General features: G+C 39.4%; 1 protein-coding gene across 3 annotated transcripts in view; it reads right to left on the bottom strand.

Annotated features, from left to right (window-relative positions):
* LOC115222474 (E3 ubiquitin-protein ligase Bre1) overlaps nucleotides 1–21,441 on the bottom strand; it is a 52,163-nt gene that overhangs the window by 13,717 nt on the left and 17,005 nt on the right. For all 3 annotated transcript variants that reach the window (XM_029792695.2, XM_029792694.2, XM_036511691.1), the window contains exons 5-13: nucleotides 19,484–19,813; nucleotides 15,633–15,931; nucleotides 14,382–14,600; nucleotides 12,254–12,379; nucleotides 10,347–10,520; nucleotides 8,838–8,973; nucleotides 5,957–6,078; nucleotides 2,368–2,606; nucleotides 901–988 (exon numbers count right to left, since the gene is read on the bottom strand). In XM_029792695.2, the coding sequence (XP_029648555.1) occupies nucleotides 901–988; nucleotides 2,368–2,606; nucleotides 5,957–6,078; nucleotides 8,838–8,973; nucleotides 10,347–10,520; nucleotides 12,254–12,379; nucleotides 14,382–14,600; nucleotides 15,633–15,931; nucleotides 19,484–19,813 (1,733 nt within the window). The remainder of the gene's footprint in view (nucleotides 1–900; nucleotides 989–2,367; nucleotides 2,607–5,956; nucleotides 6,079–8,837; nucleotides 8,974–10,346; nucleotides 10,521–12,253; nucleotides 12,380–14,381; nucleotides 14,601–15,632; nucleotides 15,932–19,483; nucleotides 19,814–21,441) is intronic.

The raw sequence follows: 21,441 nt of genomic DNA, 5'->3' as shown, positions 1-21,441 counted from the left end.
AAGATATTTAGTACTACTGACTTATTCAGTGCATACAATTGTGGTCCTCTGGTTCGCCAACTCCCGTCAAGGTGTCAAACCCATGCCAGCATGGGGAAAATGGACACTAAACAATAATAATAATGGTGGCGGTAGTGATGATACTAATGATGGTGATGATGTTGATTGTAAATCTAACTTGACACAGAATAAATCTCTATATGTCTGTTTGTGTGTGTGTCCTTTATGCAAATCCACAATTTTTCAGTTAGAGGGCTCGCACTTTCTATGGTCATTCAAAACCGTCCAAGGGTGGTCTAGAACATCTTTACATTTCCCCAGTAACCCCGCAAAGCCATTAAAAAATCAATAGAAGTTACTTTTTTTTGTGAATTTTCTATCCAAAACCCAATCAAAATGCCCGAAACTTGATACGCCAATTGAATGCCAGCTAGCTGTATGTGATTGGTCGGAGATTTGGACAGTACTCGCGTATATGTGCGCACGCACGCAGCTGTATATGCATGCACTAGCACTATGATCCAGCGTTGCCGGGTCGTAGTGCTAGTTTAAACTAAATCAATCAGTTTCTCAACCATTCCTCTACCTATGGACTCCTTTGATACCTCTTTAACTCAGATGGATCCACCTAGCCATTTGATGTTTAAAAAAAATCACATATATTTTTTTTTTTACTAATACTATTAGGAATTGCATAAAAAAAGTTGTTAAGATATTTTGGGTGTATTATAGGAGTATAACCAATCTATTACACAAAAACTTTAACAACAAAATCTTAAATGGACACCCCCACCTCCACCCCACTGGTTCATATGGAACCCAGTTGAGAACCAGTGGTGTAGTTTATTAAATTTAATCATAATGATTTCTCATGTTTATTGCCTAAGATGGAGATTTTACCTGAACTTTGTCACGATTCTCTTTTGATGATGAACTCTTGTACATATCCAGTAGCAACTTCATTTCCTTCTGGCTGTCTTGGTTCTTCCTAATTAAGTAAATCAGACGACCAATCAATAATAAATTGCATGAATTATTAATATTGTTGTCTATACATTACTCTTCAATATAATTTAAACCTGACACTCTGTTTATATCTACTTTAGACATTCCTAAACAGAGATGAGGAAGGAGAGAGGGGAAAGAAGAGAGAGAAAGAGAAAAGAGAGAGAGAGAGAGAGAGAGAGAGAGAGAGAACAGGCTGTGCTCTTCAGTAATATCCAATTATGTTCATGTAAAATTTAATTTAATGCTTGTTAATATCAAACTTAATTAAGTTGCAGCTTTATGGGTGTAAGACCAGATGAATAGTTAAGAATGTAAGTTTGCAATCATGAGGGACTGGGTTCAATTCCAGAACATGGCAACTTGGATTCACGTCTTCTACCACAGCCTTGGATCGACTCAAGTCATGCAAGTGAAACTAAGCACACAGAAATTGCAGGAATCTATGGAGTGGACTACACCTGCTTTTCTAAAAGGCCAGCTTTGTTACACAAATCTAAGTAGAGATTTCAAACTTAAAATCTTCAAAGCCACAGTCGAACCAATTCTACTATATGGCTCAGAAACCTGGACGTTATCAAAGAAGCTTGAGAGGCGGTTGGATGGAACCTACACTCGCCTCCTTATGAGAGCTCAAAATCTCTCATGGAAGTGTCATCCAACCAAAGTACAAATATATGGGAAGTTACCACCTGTATCATCTCTTGTGAAAGGCAGAAGAGTCCAGTTTGCTGGACATTGTTGTAGAGCTGAAAACGAGGTAATTTCTACTCTTCTCCTCTGGAAGCCATCTGCTTGCGATACCAGAGGACATACACTCTCCTACCCTGATGTAATCTCCAGAGATACAGGCATCCAGCAACAGGACCTCCGTAATGCTATGATGGACCGTGAAGTCTGGCGTAACATAGTAAATTGCATTGTCTCAACCATGGTCAAACAATGATGACGATTGTTACACAATGTCTTAGAATTAAGTTAAAAGTGCAAGTGCCTGTCTAGTAACTCTTGGATGAAAAAGGAATAGTTGATTGAAGAAGTGGAATAATTTTGAAGCAAATAGAAATCCATTTAAACATAAATTTCTACCTTTTTTTTTTGTCTGTTCACTAAATTCCTTGTTTACGACTAACCAACCCTGTCTTCAAATTGCTGTCTCCAACTAGTTTTTTTTCTCTTCCAATTTTAAAAGATTTAGCCTCCATCAACCAAAATGGTTTTTCAACCAACTTTTAATATTTATTTATAACTTCATGTGCTTTGAGACCTAAGTCCGAAAAGAATTATTCCATGTTCTCTTGAAAGTATATTAACTCTTTTGACATCATACCCCACCCCCACAAATAACCAGATTCAACTCACTTTAACTGAGCTCGTAAATCTTTTATAATCTCTGACTCTGAGCGACCTTTGTCTTTCACATCAAAATCCTTCTCGTCCTCATCAGGTTTCTTCAAAACGACAGGTTCCGCTTCTGCTTTGGGTGGTACATAGACAGGTGCTGTTCCTGCCCCTGTACTTCCGGCAGTTGTTGTTCCAGATGAAGATGACATTGATGCTTCATCCTTGCTAGCCTCTTGTGCTGCTCCTTCAGATTTCAACTAGAGAAAAATACACAATACGAAAAAGACATGCCTGTTAGAGTGGTTCCATTTTAAATGTGTCACCGGTAATGGGAGAGAACATACCTATTACATATATTAGATCAATCTGTTGTTCATTTTTTCAGTTTCTTCTTTTTTTTTTGTTGGTCTTTCATTGTTAGCACTTACGTAAAGCTTTGGGAGTTGCTGCTCAGTCCCAAGTCAGCCTTGATCAAAGATATTCCATTTTGACCATTTTTTTAGGGCACAGATATATATACATATATATACAATGCAAACAGGAAAAACAGAACTCAAAATATGAGTATATGTATAACTTTATAAGTTTGATAAATGCCAATACACAAAACTCTTGGACCTTGAGTCGCTCTGTTACTTCTGCTAAATATTAATAAGAATATACATATATAAACACACAAATATATATGTGATGAGTATAATATATCTCACTTAGATTGAGTATATCTGTATATAAATCATTCTTTTCCTCATTCCATTCATTGGACTGTGGTGATGTTGGGGTATCACTTTTAAGTATATTTAGTTGATCACATCAACCCTGGTACTTATTTTATCAATCTCTGTTACTGACAGGCTGAGTTACCTCTTGATGTAAGGGGATGCATTGTCTCATTCATTTACCATTATTTTATGTCCGTGCCTATCTGACCCATGCAGGCATGGCATGACGATTGTCCATGACTGCATGGGTTGGATAGATCTTCGCTAGTACAAAGTCTTATGACTTGTTGCAGTCTTTCGTCATCTTATTTCTTTATTGCCCACAAGGGGCTAAACATAGAGGGGACAAACAAGGACAGACAAAGGGATTAAGTCGATTATATCGACCCCAGTGCCTCACTTGTACTTAATTTATCAACCCTGAAAGGATGAAAGGCAAAGTCAACCTCGGCAGAATTTGAACTCAGAACGTAACGACAGACGAAATACTGCTAAGCGTTTTGCCCGGGGTGGTAGCGTTTCTGCCAGCTCGTCTTTTGTCATCTTGGTGAACTTTAGTCTTTCAAGTATCAACTTTTACCACTCCTTTGCACTTCTTTACCCAACTGACACCCTCCATAAGCATCACATATTGGTACCTGTGTAGTCTTCTTACTAATGGCTTGATTCATACACTGCTTTGCAATTAGAAACATCTCACATTTCTGACAAAGGTAAACCATTTAGTTTTCCCTCTTGACTCTTTGTTGAGTATACCTGTCATCTAGTCACTCAACAAGCTAACTTATATTATTCTCCATTCCTTACTTTCATTCAGACGTCCCAATAATATTTCTATCTACAGTACCATTCCACTACCAAGTTATCTTCTGTAACATGAGTGGAATAGTGCTGGAGCCTTGTTGCTGCTTAACAGATTTGATGTAGCTTGAAGCAGGTTCTCTCACAGAAACTCCCAGCTGTGCTGTATGTTACACATCTCTCTCTCTCTCTCTCTCTTTTCATCTTCAACATACATATGATCAAATACTTCCTTCTTTAGATTGTCCTGTGTACCTAGCTCTGCCTAGTTCCTACTCTGAAGTCACCAATCACTAATCCATGTCATGCAGTATAATATTCACACCCTCCACACCACCCCAAAAGACTTACTAATCACAATATCTGTCTGTCCCATTTCCTGAAAAACATGTCTTCCTAGCATGTTCATCTAATTGCTATATAACCAAGTGGCTGGCTAGTTTCCTAAAGTTATTGCAGAAAATTCATAGGTTATTTGTATCACAGACTTTCAAGAGCCTTGATCACTCTTTATTCCACAGTCTCCTTTACACCACAACAACCATGACAGTACTGTTCAATGTATCCATTAAAGCCACCAATCACGATAGCAGGATTACAGCTATCTGTTATCAAGGTACTTTGCAAATAAGCCTCGTAAAAATGCATGTGGAGCGTATACTTATTTCTTTATTACCCACAAGGAGCCAAACAAGAACATACAAACAGATTAAGTCGATTACATCGACCCCAGTGCGTAACTGGTACTTAATTTATCGATCCCAAAAGGATGAAAGGCAAAGTCGACCTCAGCGGAATTTGAACTCAGAACGTAATGGCAGAAGAAATACCATTAAACATTTTGCCCAGCGTGTTAACGATTCTGCCAGCTCGTCACCGCATATGTGGAGCAAATACTGTGATCACTTTTACTGTCATACAGCCTATGACTAGTATGTGCTTAATTATTCTGTTACATATTCTGACTAGCTCAATTGCTTTACATACTTATTTCTTCAGCCAGCAATATGCCTACTCCTTCAACTGCACACAGTACACTCTACTTCCCTCCACTGTAGCACCTCTATAATCATACCAGACCTACCTTTTATTGTGCCAACAACGTTGATGGCGGCAGCCCTGAAGTTTTTCACTTGCCCAGGAGATGGGCGTTTCATATGGTGTTTTGGCTGTTTGAGATCTATTTTCTGCATCTGAAAGGAAGAGAGTCGGTGCGATCGTTTGATGATGGTTGAGGGGAGGGGGTTCTTACATGTGTCCAGATGTTTTCATCCAGCTACCCCATTATCATGCACAGCACTAACAAAGTGTGAGCCCTGTATATATAACTAGGGTATTTGTTATTTGCAGTGTTTTTTATAGCTGTCAGGCCTTTCTATCACAAATTACTTAACAGCATGGACATGGTGCACTTTATCATGCCCACTACACAAGAGAGTTTTTTGGACAGGACTGACATATCCTCTCTCCACAGTATCAACATTTATTCAAAGTTGCCGCCCTCCTAGGCAGGTTGCCATTGCTGTTGTTTGGAGGAGACGCCTGCTTCATATATATTATTCAGTTACTGTCCTAGATATGTTGCCTTTACTCTGGCCTGCAGAGTTTTATGGGAGCCACTGAGCTATCTCATAGATGGCTGCCAGTGATTCCAACCTCCTGGTTGATTACCTTTGCCACATCTCTCTACAGTGTTGCATAGGATGATCAGAGTGCAGTGTCATCATAATGCTAAGAGGGTGAACTGTCACAGAAGGAGCCACTGAGAGAGACATAATTATAAGGTGATAGAGAGGGCAATACACATACAAAGTGACGGAATATGAGAAAGAGTTAGGGAGAGTGAGAGAAAGAAACACTATGTGATCAGAGAGCATATGTACAATTTTTAGCAATTAAGGAAAGGATAGCCTTAACTGTAAGAAATCATATATATATACTCTCCATTTCTGTGGTTGTCTCTTATGACAAAAGTAGACATGCTACTAACGTCAGCAGCATCCTAAACATTTAAAAGCTATATTAAAATAAAATAAATAGAATAATAAAAGATATTTTTTTCTAATCTTAACATGGCTTCTTACCTTGCTCAGTTCAGCATTTGCCTCTTTCAGCCGCCGTTTGTAGCGACCTGCTTCACCCTTCAGTTGCTGGTTGTGGTTCTGTAGGCTCTGGATGAGGTGACGCATCTCTCTATTAATTGGTCCTGCAATTGAGAACAACAATATTTGTTGAAACTGACGATGGGCATAGAACTCCATACAACTAACTAATAAAATTATACATATAAAGATATTTAACTAGCATGGAAGTTATAATATGTAAGCCTACAGGTAAAAAAAGCCAACAAATCTGTCAGGTGTTCTTGTTTACCCTCAAATGAACCATGATCAAGAAATTGTATGATCAAAAGCTTTCCAATCATAGCCATCCTGTCTTTTTTTCAAGGTGTATCTAGGAGTGCATTATCCAATCTGGCCTTGCCTTATTTAAGAAAGGTCTGATTTGGGAGTAATCTGGCTGCTATTTCTAGTAAGTTGATCAATCATATAGATTCATTCTCTCTCGCATGTGCATTGGCTTGGTGTCAACCTGTCAGTGATGCTGTTACAGGCCTTTGTTAAAACATACCCAGCCCTCAATGTCATCATCATCAATATTTGTTTTCTGTGTTGGCATGGGTTGGACAATTTGACAGGAGTTGGCAAGCCAGAAGATCTCACCAGGCTTCACTGTCTGTTTTGGCACGGCTTTTAAGGCAGGATGCTCTTTCAAACACCAAGCATCATACAGAGTAGATTGAGTGCTTTTACATGGCACCAGCATTGGCGGGGTCTGCTTTTGGCATTATTTTTATAGCTGGATGCCCTTCCAAATGCCAACCCCTTTACAGTGTTGACTGGATGTTTTATACATGGCACCAGGGTTGACAGGGTCACCAAATAATTCACAAGACAAAAATCCTCCGAGAGGAGAGGGGTCATTGGAAGAGGTGGCCTTGTGCCAGGTGATGAGAGGTTAGAGTGTGACTAAGGGACAGAAACAAGTATCTTGCTGTAGAAGAGATACATGGTTACCGCCCCCCACTCCCCAGAGAGAGAGAGTGTGTGTGTGTGTGTGTGTGTGAGAGCGTGAGAGAGAAGTAGTGATGTGCCAGGGCATACCTCAAGGTATGGGTATCAGAATATAAATGGGATGATAGAGTATTGCCAAGGGTACTTAAGTAGGGATTTCACATGAATGCAAAAAGTGAGAGGGGAAAGCAGTGACTAGTGAAACATGGGAACAAAGAGGAGGGTGAGGACAGGTTTGGGCTGGTGCAAGAGTGGTTAGGGAGAGATAAGTAGAATGCATAAAAAAGAGGAAATGTGAGGAAGAGAAAAGGAAATTTAGTTTGGTTTATTGGGCCAGGGTGTGTGAAAAATTTCACTGTTACATGTGGGTGGAACACAACACTTTCAGAACACAGTTTCGTTGAAATGGGCACATTATACTGTTGATGATGATGATGATAATGTGTATCATCACATCAAGAATTCTGTTATTATATATAAAATACCATTGATGGTGTTTAGCTCAAGGTCAACTTTGATGAGTGACCTATAATCAAAAACATTCAATCTGATCAGCTTTCCCCACCTCCTCCTGTATAATGTACATTATCCAATGTAGCCGTATCTGCTTTTTTGGATGATAGGCTGTTATTTGAGGGATATTTGGCAGCTACTTCTTACACGTCGAGAGATCACGTGCAGCTCACACAGTAACTGTCTTCAAAACTACTGTCTATTCCATTATTAAACTGCACAAAAGTAGATTAGTAACACTACATTCACATGATGTAGGAAATTGACAAAATAGCCAGCTTGGTTCATCATCATCATCATCAACATTATTTAATATCCACTTTTCCATACTTGACTGGGTTGAATGGAGTTTATTTGAGGCAGATTTTCATTGGTCAGACGAAATACCTATTTCTTTATTACCCACAAGGGGCTAAACACAGAGGGGACAAACAAGGACATGCAAACGGATTAAGTCGATTACATCGACCCCAGTGCGTAACTGCTACTTAATTTATCGATCCCAAAAGGATGAAAGGCAAAGTCGACCTCAGCGGAATTTGAACTCAGTACGTAATGGCAGACGAAATACCTATTTCTTTATTACCCACAAGGGGCTAAACATAGAGGGGACAAACAAGGACAGACAAACGGATTAAGTCGATTACATCGACCCCAGTGCGTAACTGCTACTGATTAGTAACACTACATTCACATGATGTAGGAAATTGACAAAATAGCCAGCTTGGTTCATCATCATCATCATCAACATTATTTAATATCCACTTTTCCATACTTGACTGGGTTGAATGGAGTTTATTTGAGGCAGATTTTCATTGGTCAGATTCCCTTCCTGTCAAAGTCCCTTGTCTGTTTCCAAGTAAGGTAAGGCAATATTTCTCCATGGCTAAAGATCTTCTTGCAGAATATTGCAAATAAATGACACTGCTTGTATGATAAATAATTCATCATCATCATCATTTAACATCTGTTTTCCATGCTAGCATGGGTTGGATGGTTCAACCGGGGTCTGGGAAGCCAGGAGGCTGCAACAGGCTCCAGTCTGACTTGGCAGTGTTTCTACAGCTTGATGCCCTTCCTAATGCCAACCACTCCGTGAGTGTAGTGGGTGCCTTTTTTGTGCCAGGGGAGGCTGGCAACAGCCGTATAACAATTATCACAAACACACACAAGGACGACAGGCTTCTTTCAGTTTCTGTCCACCAAATCCACTCGCAAGGCCTTGGTCAGCCATAGCAGAAGACATTATAGCCCAAGTTGCCATGCAGTGTGACTGAACCCAGAACCATGTAGCTGGGAAGCAAACTCCTAACCAAACAGCCATTAGAAAACAAAAACAAAAACAGAACAAAACAAAAAAAAATCCTCAAAAACTTACCAGTCTGTTCATTAGCAGCCAGTGTCTGTTCAAACTCTATGCGTAACATTTCATATTCTTTGCGTACCTGTGCCAGTGTGTCTTCCAGCTGAATTAACTCAGTGCGTAGCTTCTTCTGACAGGTGAGTTCATCACTCTAGAGTAAAAAGGTATTGATACGGAGGGCATTAGGAAGGATTTATTCAAATACCAGTAATATACCCATATTCACACACACACACATGGAGATCAGTAGCAATTCTCCATTGAGAGGTCATCATCATCATCATCATTTAACGTCCATCTTTCATGCAGGTTTGAATAGAATGGTTCACAGGAGATGGCTGGGTAGAAAAGCTAACCTATTCTACTCTGTCTGATATCAATAGTAATCCTTTCTACTATATGCACAAGGCCTGAAATTTTTGGGGAAGGGACTAGTTGATTACATTAACCCCAGTGTTTTACTGGTACTTATATTATCGACCCCATGAAAGGATGAACGGTAAAGTTGACCTTGGCAAAGTTTGAACTCAGAATGTAAAGGTAGATGAAAACCACTAAGCCTTTTGTCTAGTGCAGTCACAATTCTACCAGGTTGCCACCTTCAGAGATATCAATATTAACAATAATATATAGGTAATTCCTCACAATGCCACAAATAGGACAAATTTAGGAGGCAGTGGTGTAGGTAATGTAACTGATCCTAATATATTACTGGTACATAGTTCCCCAAACCTAGAAGCATGAAAGTAACACAGACCCCTATGGGGTTTTGAATTCAGAATTTAGAAGGACAGATCTAAAATAAACATGAAAAGCTATTTCACCTGTTGATTTATCAATCAGTGTTCTAATAATAATTTCTTACAAACGTAAAAGACCAAAGTGACAAGAGAGAATATTTGATTGCATTGAAGCCAGTACTTGACTAATAATTTATGCCAGTAATCTCAGAAGGCGGTTGTAGTGCAAAGGCTTTGTCAGCCAGCAGTAGCAAATCACCAACAAATGGTGGATACTGCGATGTGCTGTTGCAGCAAATGCCACCCTACTACATCATCATCGTTTAACATCTGCTTTCCATGCTAGCATGGGTTGGACGATTTTGACTGAGGGCTGGCGAACCAGACGGCCGCACCAGGCTCCAATCTTGATCTGGCAGAGTTTCTAAAGCTGGATGCCCTTCCTAACGCCAACCACTCCGATAGTATAGTGGGTGCTTTTTATGTGCCACCGTAAAAAACACCCACTACACTCTCGGAGTGGTTGGCGTTAGGAACTTAAAACATAAAGATTCAAAACGAACCCAGCAAGGCAATTTGTTTGACGCAGTTACGATTTTGCCACATTGATTTATAACATTTGTTCAAGACACATTTTGTGGAAGTAGTCAACAGACATAATCTAACTGGCAATTTATTTTACTAGCTTTAAGAGGATGAAAATATAAAGCTGACACCAGAGGAATTTGAACTCAAAATCTAGCACAGGGTATGAGAGGAAACGGTTATTTTTTTTTAGTCTTACCTCCATCTGTTCTATATGGCGTAGATGTCCAATCTTACTCGTTTGCAACAAGTTACGTGTCTCTTCATGTTGAGTCTTCAGCTGCATACTCTCATTATAGAGTACAGAGAACTGGGACTGTAAACACTTGTACTCACTGCTGTCCATAATGACATGCTCTGGCAAATGTTGTAACTAAAACACAATTAGAAAGCTCATACGTATTATAAACTTCACACACATGCATACATTTATCTTTAGTTTTTTAGCATACGCTGAAGCTTTCTCAAATTTAAATTAAAACCTTTCATCATAATTTTATGTAAGAAACCAGTATTAACTTAAGTCCCAAAACTCAGTTTAGTAACAAACAAATTAATTATTTTATTATGATACACACAATTATCTTTAGTTCTTTTGCATACACTGAAGATTAAGCCTTCTCTTGTAAATGCTTATGTTCAAATTAAATATTTAAATTAAAACCTTCCATCATAATTTTATTATTAACTTAAGCCCCAAAACTCAGTTTAATAACAAATAAATTAATTATTTTACTACATAAAAAGACACGGAACTTATAAAACCAACAAGGGAGACTATCTGGTAGAAATAGCAGACAAATTTTTAAATTACAGCTATTTGTTACAAATGCTCAGTGGATGTGCTTGTATTGTAGCTAAATGTCTAAAGAAGCAAATAAATTCTTATCACCATGAAATACATTCAATATAACCTAAATACAACATTAAGCAAACTACAATAATATAATGAAGAATTTAAAATCCTGAGCAATTGAAAATTAAAATAAATTCAGCAGTAAATCTGGATTTAGGTAGGATTTAATATACAGGAGCAAATGGGATGATCATAGTTGAAATGTTTGCTCAAAAAGAAATTAATTATATTTATGCTGAGCCACTTCAAAGAGCTCAATTTTTTTTTTTTTTTCCATGTTATACTGGCGTCCATGTCAGTGACACGTAAAAGCACTAACCGATCGTGGCCGTGTGCCGGTGGAATGTAAAAACACCCACTACACTCACGGAGTGGTTGGCGTTAGGAAGGGCATCCAGCTGTAGAAGCACTGCCAAATCAGACTGGAGCCTGGTGCAGCCTCCATGGCTTACCAGACCCCGGTCGAACTGTCCAACCCATGCTAGCATGGAAAACGGACGTATGATGATGATGATGATGATGATACAACATGACTGCACAATACATGTTCAGACTGTCACATTGCATGACTTATGATTTATCGCTGCTCATTGATGTGCACAGTATAGTTTATAGATTAAGGCGTATTTTGGAATAACAGATCTGTAAAACAACCCACACCATTCTACCTGCATGCCTTAGGTCTACTCCACCAGAGATGACCCGAGAGCAAACAACAACAAACAAACAAATCATCATCATCAGCATTGTTTAACTTCCGCTTTCCATGCTAGCATGGGTTGGACGATTTGACTGAGGCCTAGCGAACCAGATGGCTGCGCCATGTTCCAATCTAATCTGGCATAGTTTCTACAGCTGGATGCCCTTCCTAACGCCAACAACTCTGAGAGTGTAGTGGGTGCTTTTATGTGCCACCGGCATGAGGGCCAGTCAGGTGGTACTGGCAATGGCCACGTTCAAATGGTGCGCTTTATGTGCCACCTGCACAGGAGCCAGTCCAGTGGCACTGGCAACGACCTCACTCGAATGTTTTTTTCACATGCCACCAGCACAAGTGCTAGTAAGGCAACGCAGGTAATGATCACACTCGAATGGTGTTTTTAATGTGCCATTGGCTCGAGGCCAGCTTGTTGCTCGCCTCCGAGCTGAAAGGATCTAATTTTTCTTATATGCCCCAAAATTAGATTCTTTGCCTTAGTCAAAGCACGGTGATCATTTATTAGCCTTTACTCTCATTCCATCATACTTACATCCATACGCAGCTGTTCAATCTCCTTCAATGCTTCATGGTGGTCTTTGCTGAGTTTCTCCAATTCACTGAGTCGAGTTGTGGCAAATTCCCGTTGCTCTTCCAATTCTGCACTGATCTCATCAAACTGTTTGTTAGGGTGGTGGCAGAGATGTAGGATTAAAAAAAAGAAAAAGAAATAGGCTTTAAAGGTTAGTGGTGGAATTGGTATTACAATTGAGGAGAGGGAAGTTTTAAGATCAACAATGGCTTCAAATTGTTGGCACAAGGCCAGCAATTTTGGGGGAGGTTGTAAGTCACTTAAATCAACCCCAATGCTCAACTGGTACTTATTTTATTGGCCCTGAAAGGATGAAAAGTAAAGTTGACCTCAGCACATTATGTTACTAAGGATTTTGCCAGTTAGAGTGAGTGTGATTATTTATCATGAACTCTAAATATAATATTTTGTAAAGTTATTTCTACAGATGTTCTATAGAAATTATAGCCAGCATTTTTGCTACGTTTCATATGGAGATGTCAGATGTGAGGGGTTTTGCCCCTTCATCACCACCACCACCCATCTAACCCATTCTTGTCTCCAAACACACTGCTTATGTAGCCAGCACATACAGCAGTTTTAAGTTATTGGATATACCAATTTACATATTAAACGCATTCCCGGAGCTGGTATGTAAACATTAACGTTTAATAGGTATTTCGTTATGTAGGTATGTGGTATTACGTAGCGTTGACTTTAAAAACTAGAATTTTATTACATTTAGAGTTAACATTACTGAGATATTTGCAAAAATAAATAACGGTATAAAGGTTAAATGAGTAATAAAAAAAATGAGAGCATATTTCACAAATGAGTAATATAAACGTTAGTAACGTCCATGACAAAATAACCCCTAAGCTATTTATCGATGTTGTTGTTGCTGTTGCTTTGTTTGTTTGTTGAGCAAAGCGGTCTTCGTCCCACTGTAGTGGGAGAAGTCCGAAACATGGTCCTTTGCTATTCGTAAGACCCGCAGAAGAGAGAAAAGATCAATCCCCGATATCGAGAGCATCGACAGATGGATGAATGTGCTGCTGCTGCTGCTACTACTACTACTACTACTATTATTATTCAGGTCACCACCTGGAATTGAGCTCAGAATCTTGGAGTTAGTAGCCCGCACTCTTAACCACCATGCCCATGGGCATATGGGATAGTGGTTAAGAGTGCGGGCTACTAACCCCAAGATTCCGAGTTCGATTCCAACCAGTGACCTGAATAATAATAATAATAATAATATCGAAAAATACCTTAGGAATGAGAACCCAGGTTTGAAATTCCCCCAAGACACCTGATGAAGAAGGTTGGAGGGTATATCAGCAGAAACAAGATGAGGACAAATATCCGTCAAACGTAAATAATGTAAAATTAAACCTAATGACCCTAATGAAGTCAAAAGAAAAAAACAATGGTAAAATAATATATATATATATATGTGTGTGTGTGTGTGTGTGTGTGTGAATATTGCTTTGGACAATGCACTTTAGCTACACATATTTGGATAGGAAACAAGAATTCTTTGAGCTAAAACAGCTTTATAAGCAACTTTCTAGTTGTATCTAAGTATTTCAATGTTTCTAAATAGAATCATATCAACTGATATTCCAGAAAATTTGAAAATATTCTCTTTTACTTGTTTCAGCATTTGACTGCAACGATGCTGAGACACCACTTTGAAGGATTTTAGTCAAACAAATCGACCGCAGGTCTTATTTTGCAAAGTATGGTACTTATTCCATCACCCACTTTTGCTGAACTGTTAAGTTAAGGGATGTAAACACACCAACGCCAGTTGTCAAGCAGTGGTGGGGGGACAAACACAGACACATAGATATATGCACACACAAATATGTGTATGTATATATATATATATATATATATATATAGAGACAGGCTTCTTTCAGTTTCCATCTATCAAACTATCAAATCCACACACAAGGCTTTGGTGGAACCGAGGCTATAGTAGAAGACACTAGCCCAAGGCACGATGCAGCAGGATGTGGAACAATGTGCCTGGGAAGCAAGCTTCTTACCACACAGCAACACCTGTACCCATGTACCTTTACGTATATTTTTTTTTTACCCTCACCTTATTCTTTGAAACACCCGAGATTGTACGGCCACCTTCATGCACCACTGGGTCTTCTTCGTAGCCCCGCAACTTCTGCAGACTGTCAGCTAGTCGTCGGTCTAACTTCCTGGCACGCTGATCTGCTTTTTCATAATCATATTCCAAATCATCGACTTTGTTTCGCAGTTCAGCATTGCAAGTCTCTGCAGCCGTCACTGTATCTTGCAATTCAGATGCCTAAAATAGAAACAAGAGAAAAAAAATCTTTTAATATGCTAATACGTATGACTCTGAATATATACAGCATCTACAAAACTCACTAACTTGTCAATGAGCATACAAATATATACACAATGATTTTGAACAAGACACTTTATTTCACATAGCACCAGTTCACTCAACCAGCAAAAATGAGTAGTACCTGCATTTCAAAGGGCCAGCCTTGTCACACTCTGTGTCAAGCTGAATCTCCCCAAAATCTATGTTAAGGGCACACGTGTCTGTGGAGTGCTCAGCCACTTGCATGTTAATTTCATGAGCAGGCTGTTCCGTTGATTGAATCAACTGAACCCTTATCCGACACAGCAACCGACACAGTGCTAGTTAGTTAGTTAATATTATTATAAGCATTACCTTATAAGGTAATACACACACACTTACGAAGACCTGTTGAGGCAAGTGAAATCAAAATCACATTCGATGACTGGCATCCGTGCTTGTGGGGTGCAAAGAGCACCATACGAGCGTGATCGTTGACAGAGTGGCTAACTGGCTTCCATGCCAGTGGCACATAAAAGGCACCATTCGAGTGTAATCATTACCAGCCTCGCCTTACTGGCACTTGTGCTCGTGCTAGTAGGGTGCCAAGAGCACCATCTGAGCGTGATCGTTACCAGAGCAGCCAACAGGCTTCCATGCCGGTGGCACATAAAAGGGCACCATTTGAGTGTGATTGTCACCAATGTCGCCTTACTGGCACCCGAGCAGGTAGCATGTGTAAAAAGATTCGAGCGAGGTTGTCGCCAGTACTGCCTGACTGACCCTCGTGCCGGGTGGCACATAAAAAAAGCACCCACTACACTCTCGGAGTGGTTGGCACTAGGAAGGGCATTCAGCTGTAGAAACACTGCCGGATCAAGATTGGAGCCTGTTGCAGCCATCTGGTTTGCCAGCCCTCAGTCAAAATCGTCCAACCCATGCTAGCATGGAAAGCGGACGTTAAACGATGATGATGATGATGACACACACATAAATTAAGTAAACACAAACCTTTAAAGTGTTCTCGTGATGCCGCTGATGCAGTTGTGTCACCAACTGATGCAGCTGCTTGTTTTGCTGCAGTGCATCAGCTAGATCCATATGCAGTATATCGATAAGGCTTGGATTTGTTGTGCATCCTACAGGTACTTTCACATCGACTGAGTCTGAATGTAGTTTGCAATCATTTGTATCACTGGCATTGTTGTCATCATGCACTGAATCAGATGCACCCGGTTCCTTCTTCACAACTGTGTCCAGGTAGTCTGGTTTTGTATCAACACTGTCCCCTCTTGTAGTACCGGTTGCATCTGTAACAGAATTGATCTATTTTTAACCAAATACAATTTACGAGGGAGAGTAAATTACCGTATTTTAACCTCTTCTTTTTATACTTTTATTTGTTTCAGTCATTTGACTGCGGCCATGCTGGAGCACTGCCTTTAGCTGAGCAAATCGATCCCAAGACTTCTTCTTTGTAAGCCTAGTACTTATTCGATCGGTCTCTTTTGCTGAACCACTAAGTTACGGGGACATAAACACACCAGCATCGGTTGTCAAGCGATGTTGGGGGGGACAAACACAAACATATATATGACGGGCTTCTTTCAGTTTCCGTCTACCAAATCCACTCACAAGGCTTTGGTTGGCCCGAGGCTATAGTAGAAGACCCTTGCCCAAGTTGCCACGCAGTGGGACTGAACAATTTTTTGTCAAAAATTAGGTTAAAAAATATGGGGGTTTCTTATACATGAATATTATAATTCCTTACAAAACCATTATTGCAAATTTCAAGCTTCCAAAATTAGGGTGTTTCTTATACATGTTAAAATACATTAATGCTTTTCATAATGGTTTTAGAAATGTAAGTGAATGGAAATAACTTATAATTATGACCAACTAAAACCGACTTTTGAACTCGGCTTGCTGGTATATGGCTCCAGTTCTACAATACATTAGCAATAATACTGGTTTCTTTTTACTAATACTCAAGCCTTTGTTCTCTAGTAGACGAAGATGAGGATGGTTTGGTGGAAATGAATATTTGAAACTGTAATCTATAATAAAATAGTGTGAGTTCAATCTCAAACAAAGGAACATATAAATGTAAAACTATGATAAATGAAGATAACGAAAAGAAAACGGTTTAAAATGAAATCAAATTGCAAACTACAAAGAGATTAATCAACAAATTAACCCTTGTCAACATACTTTCATATCTAGCTGAAGAACTCACTGCCAACAAAGCAAAAAAAAATACAATAGATACACACACGAATGAGTGTGTACATATAAATATATATACTCACATACAAACATGCACAATAAAAATTTTTACAAGGCTTTGGTCAAGATGCCATGCAGTGGGACTGAACCAGAAACCCTAGGAAGCTATGCCTACATTTATATATATATATATATGCCTCGTCTGGCACCTGTGTCGGTGGCACATAAGAAAAACACCGAAAACACCATATCCGAGTGTGGCCGTCTGCCAGCCTCGTCTGGCACCTGTATCGGTGGCACATAAAAAACACCATCCGAGCGTGGCCGTCTGCCAGCCTCGTCTGGCACCTGTGTCGGTGGCACATAAAAAACACCATCCGAGCGTGGCCGTCTGCCAGCCTCGTCTGGCACCTGTGTCGGTGGCACATAAAATCACCCACTACACTCTCGGAGTGGTTGGCGTTAGGAAGGGCATCCAGCTGTAGAAACACTGCCAGATCTGACTGGCCTGGTGTAGCCTTCGGGCTTGCCAGACCCCAGTTGAACCGTCCAACCCATGCTAGCATGGAAAGCGGACGTTAAACGATGATGATGATATATATATACAGGTGAAACGAGGCCTAATATGATTGATCCTCAAAACGATCATGGGGCAGTTACCTCCCCTGTCAGTATATACGTGTGTGTGTGTGTATGTATATATATATAAAAATATAGGGATGGTATTATTAAAATACCAACACGAGTAGTAAGCGAATTATTAACCGTACAGGCAAATTAATAAAATATATACATACAATATTAGACATGTACATATATACACAAGGGTACTACATGAGTACCTATATCGCTAAAAATAGAAGTCAAAAAAATTAATATCAGTACTCATGTAGTGCCCTTGTGTATATACGTACATATCTAATATTGTATGTACATATTTTATTAATTTGCCTGTACGGCTGATAATTCGCTTACCACCAGTGTTGGTGTTTTAATAATACCATCCCTATATTTGTTTAGAAAAAATTTCAGAAATTTCGTTTGTTCCTATAGTGCTTGGTCACTTCAAACGAACTTTTCCAGGCAGATTTTATATTATGACTTTTATAATTTGTATTCTTATCTTATATGTATTGAATTATAAGATATATATGTATGCTATTGATGTTCTCATTTTGTTAAATGAATAAATAATCCAACATTCTAATATCCGAAAGTTGATGAACTAACTAAATTTATTTCTCCATTTTCTTATTTGTATTATATATATATATATATATATATATATATATATATATATAGAATCAGCTGTCAAAATGAGTTGTGACATCACAGGTGCCAAGCTGTATTGGCCTTTCCCCTTGCCCTTGGGTAACATTGGTGACTGCTAGTCTTCAATAAAAAAAAGCAACAACTCTAGGTTGTATGTTTGCCAGTGAGGCAACTTTCTGTCCAGACTTGTACCCCGAAGAAAAATCTCTTAGGTGCACTCATGGTCACTTGTAACCGACAGGGTTGAGTCCTTTATATATATATATATATATATATATGACCTTGGAGGGTAACCTTCTTGGTGGAATCCCATGGTCATTCATGACCAAAGGGGGTCTTTACCCTTTTCACTACTACTACTGGAAACATTTTTCTAATATTTCACTGTCTTAATTTCTGTAATTTTATAAACCAATACTTCAAACAGTTTGGTACATTGACTAGTGCTTCTCTTGTTAGAAGGCAACATGGAAACATGCAAAGATCATCAAGGATGTCATAGATCTGCCTTGCATGAACCCAATTCTAGATTATTGTTAAATTTGGGCCAGTTCAATGGTGAATGTAGCAGAAAGCCACCCAAGACACAGTGATAATAGACCTTGTTATTGCTGTCTGAATGCCTATCACACACATGCATGCACACATGTGCACATACACACAAACATGGATATATCATCAGCTTAATCATCTCTTAACATCTATCTGCCAGATGTCATGCTCCAGTGTCAGCTTTCGCATGATTCCTATGGTTTGATGCCCCTCTTAACACCAACCATTTTACATAATGTAACTGGGTGGGTTTTTTTCCAGGGTACTTGTGAGGTTATGTAGCTTGCAAGATTAAGATCCTCAATGGCTGGACAAGGCTACAGTAAAAGGAAGAAGTTTTAAGCTAGGTTATGAAAAGTCAGAGCAAAGTCAAAGGAAGGGGCCGGAACAGATTTTTTTGCTGTAGAAGAGATACATGTCTGCTTCCATTGTACAAGAATGGGTAGGAGTAATCAGTGAAGTTAAAAAAATAAAATTAAGATGGTGGTGTTAGGTAAGGCTGGAAAGGGAGGCCGGATAGAGTTAGCCAGAGTGTATGGAGAGTGAGAGATGGTAAGAAATGGTGTAGGGTGCAAATGTACAGACTGACAGAAAAGTGTTAATGGCAGGATGGATGTCAAAAGTAAAGTATGAGTTGGAAAGAAGGTTGGTAAGTGTAGATGGGAAAGGTATAGGGGTGAATGTAGTGGTGGAAGGGTACTCAATGGTAGATATAAGTTGGGAAGTGGGTGATTGGCAATATAGCAGGGTGAAGAGCAGCAGGATAGAGATAAAAGAGATGATGTGTGGGAGGGTAGGTAAGATCCCCATACCTGGTTCCAGCTTGGGCTTTTTCATATCCACAGCATCATTGCCACCTGTCGCTGATGTCTCCGATGATGGTGGTGGCGGCGGTGGAGGTGGTGGAGGCGGAGCTGGCGGTTTCTCGTCGTCGGCCATTGAGTCAGTTGCCGATGCAAGGACGTGCTCCCGAAGTGCACGCTGTAGTCGCTCGTTGCGCAACACCAATCGGTCGAACGCTTGCAGTAGCCGGCCAATGGCACGCTTGGAGAACTCGACTCGCTGTCCAAGCTTCTGCCCAAGCTCATCTTTATCCCAGGTCGAGAGCAATGTGAGAAATGATGTAGTCTCTGGAGTTTCGCCTATAATAAGATAACATATTATATTTCTTTACTACCCACAAGGGGCTAAACACAGAGGGGACAAACAAGGGCAGACACACAGATTAAGTCGATAACATTGACCCCAGTGCGTAACTGGTACTTAATTTATCGACCCCGAAAGGATGAAAGGCAATGTCGACCTTGGTGGAATTTGAACTTAGAACGTAAAGGCAGACGAAATACAACTACGCATTTCGCCCGGCGTGCTAACTACATGTATAAATACAAACATTAAATGCTACTGATACAAAACAAATATCAGCGTTTCTTTTTCTCTCAATTTATATCAAGCATTTTGCAGACACTAGTTCTGTTGGTAGCAGGTATGCAACAGTCAACCATCAGTTCATTAAATTTTTAATACAGAGAGTAACAAGGAAGTGCCTTTGTAACTCGGGTACAATATATATTATAAAACAATTCTGTTTTTAGCAACACCATCCTATTATTGCTAACTTTTTTATTTACACACACACACACGTGTGTGTGTGTGTGATATATAACACACACACATATATATATATATATATATATGTTATATATATGAGAGAGAGTGAGTGCCACTTAGACATCACTCTCTCTCACACACACACACATACATAGAAAAAAGATGTATGCATATGTATTTATGCATGTCCGTATACATGACAACACACCCCTTCACTCACATACATAAATGTAGACAAACGTACATACAAAAACACACGTGTGCGTGTGTGACTGATTACAAATACATAGAACTGAACATGGCGTGCAAAAAGAAAATAAATAGAAGATTTTTTACGGAAATTAACGAAGTGTGTGAGTTCAGAATAAAATCAAACCTGGAGTGTGTGTGTGTGTGCGTGCATGCGTGTGTGTGTGTGTGTGAGAGAGAGAGAGAGAGAGAGAGGGAGAGAGAGAGGGGAGAGAGAGAGAGGGAGAGAGAGAGAGAGAGAGAGAGAACATTGCAAAAAAAAAGAGAGAGAGAGAGAGAGAACATTGCAAACAATGAATGAGATAAACAAGGAATGAAAAAAAAATCGTATAAATAAAAGCATGTTAAAAACTATCTTGTACTGAATATTTAAATTTGTGAACTTCGTAAATATTTCTTTCAGAAATTTCTCGGAGTTGTTTTAGAAATAGCGACTGGCCCCCGTGCCAGTGGCACGTAAAAAAAGCACCCACTACACTCTCAGAGTTCCAGCTGTAGGAACTGTGCCAGATCAAGATTGGAGCCTGGTGCAGCCATCTGGTTCACCAGCCCTCAGTCAAAATCGTCCAACCCACGCTAGCATGGAAAGCGGACGTTAAACGATGATGATGATGATGATGAACATCAAAATAGAGAGTGAGAGACCTTTCCGTTTTTATGTCAACACCAGAAGTTGACATTGGGAAACCTTTTTAAAGAAGTTAATCATAAACATAAAGCAATATTTTTTATTTAAAAAAAAAAAATCAAATGAAGACCCTATTATATGTCCGAGGTCAATTTACTCATACATCACAAGTATGGAAGTAATTGGTGAAGCCATTTTCATGTGAAAAGCAAACACACACACATCTCTATTTTATATATATATATCATCATCATCATCATTTAATGTCTGTCTTCTATGGTG

The sequence above is a fragment of the Octopus sinensis genome, linkage group LG20 (genome assembly GCF_006345805.1).
Source record: "Octopus sinensis linkage group LG20, ASM634580v1, whole genome shotgun sequence".
In the NCBI taxonomy this organism is placed as follows: domain Eukaryota; kingdom Metazoa; phylum Mollusca; class Cephalopoda; order Octopoda; family Octopodidae; genus Octopus; species Octopus sinensis.
Note: the sequence above shows the minus strand (reverse complement) of the source record. Positions and strands in the feature narration are given on the sequence as shown.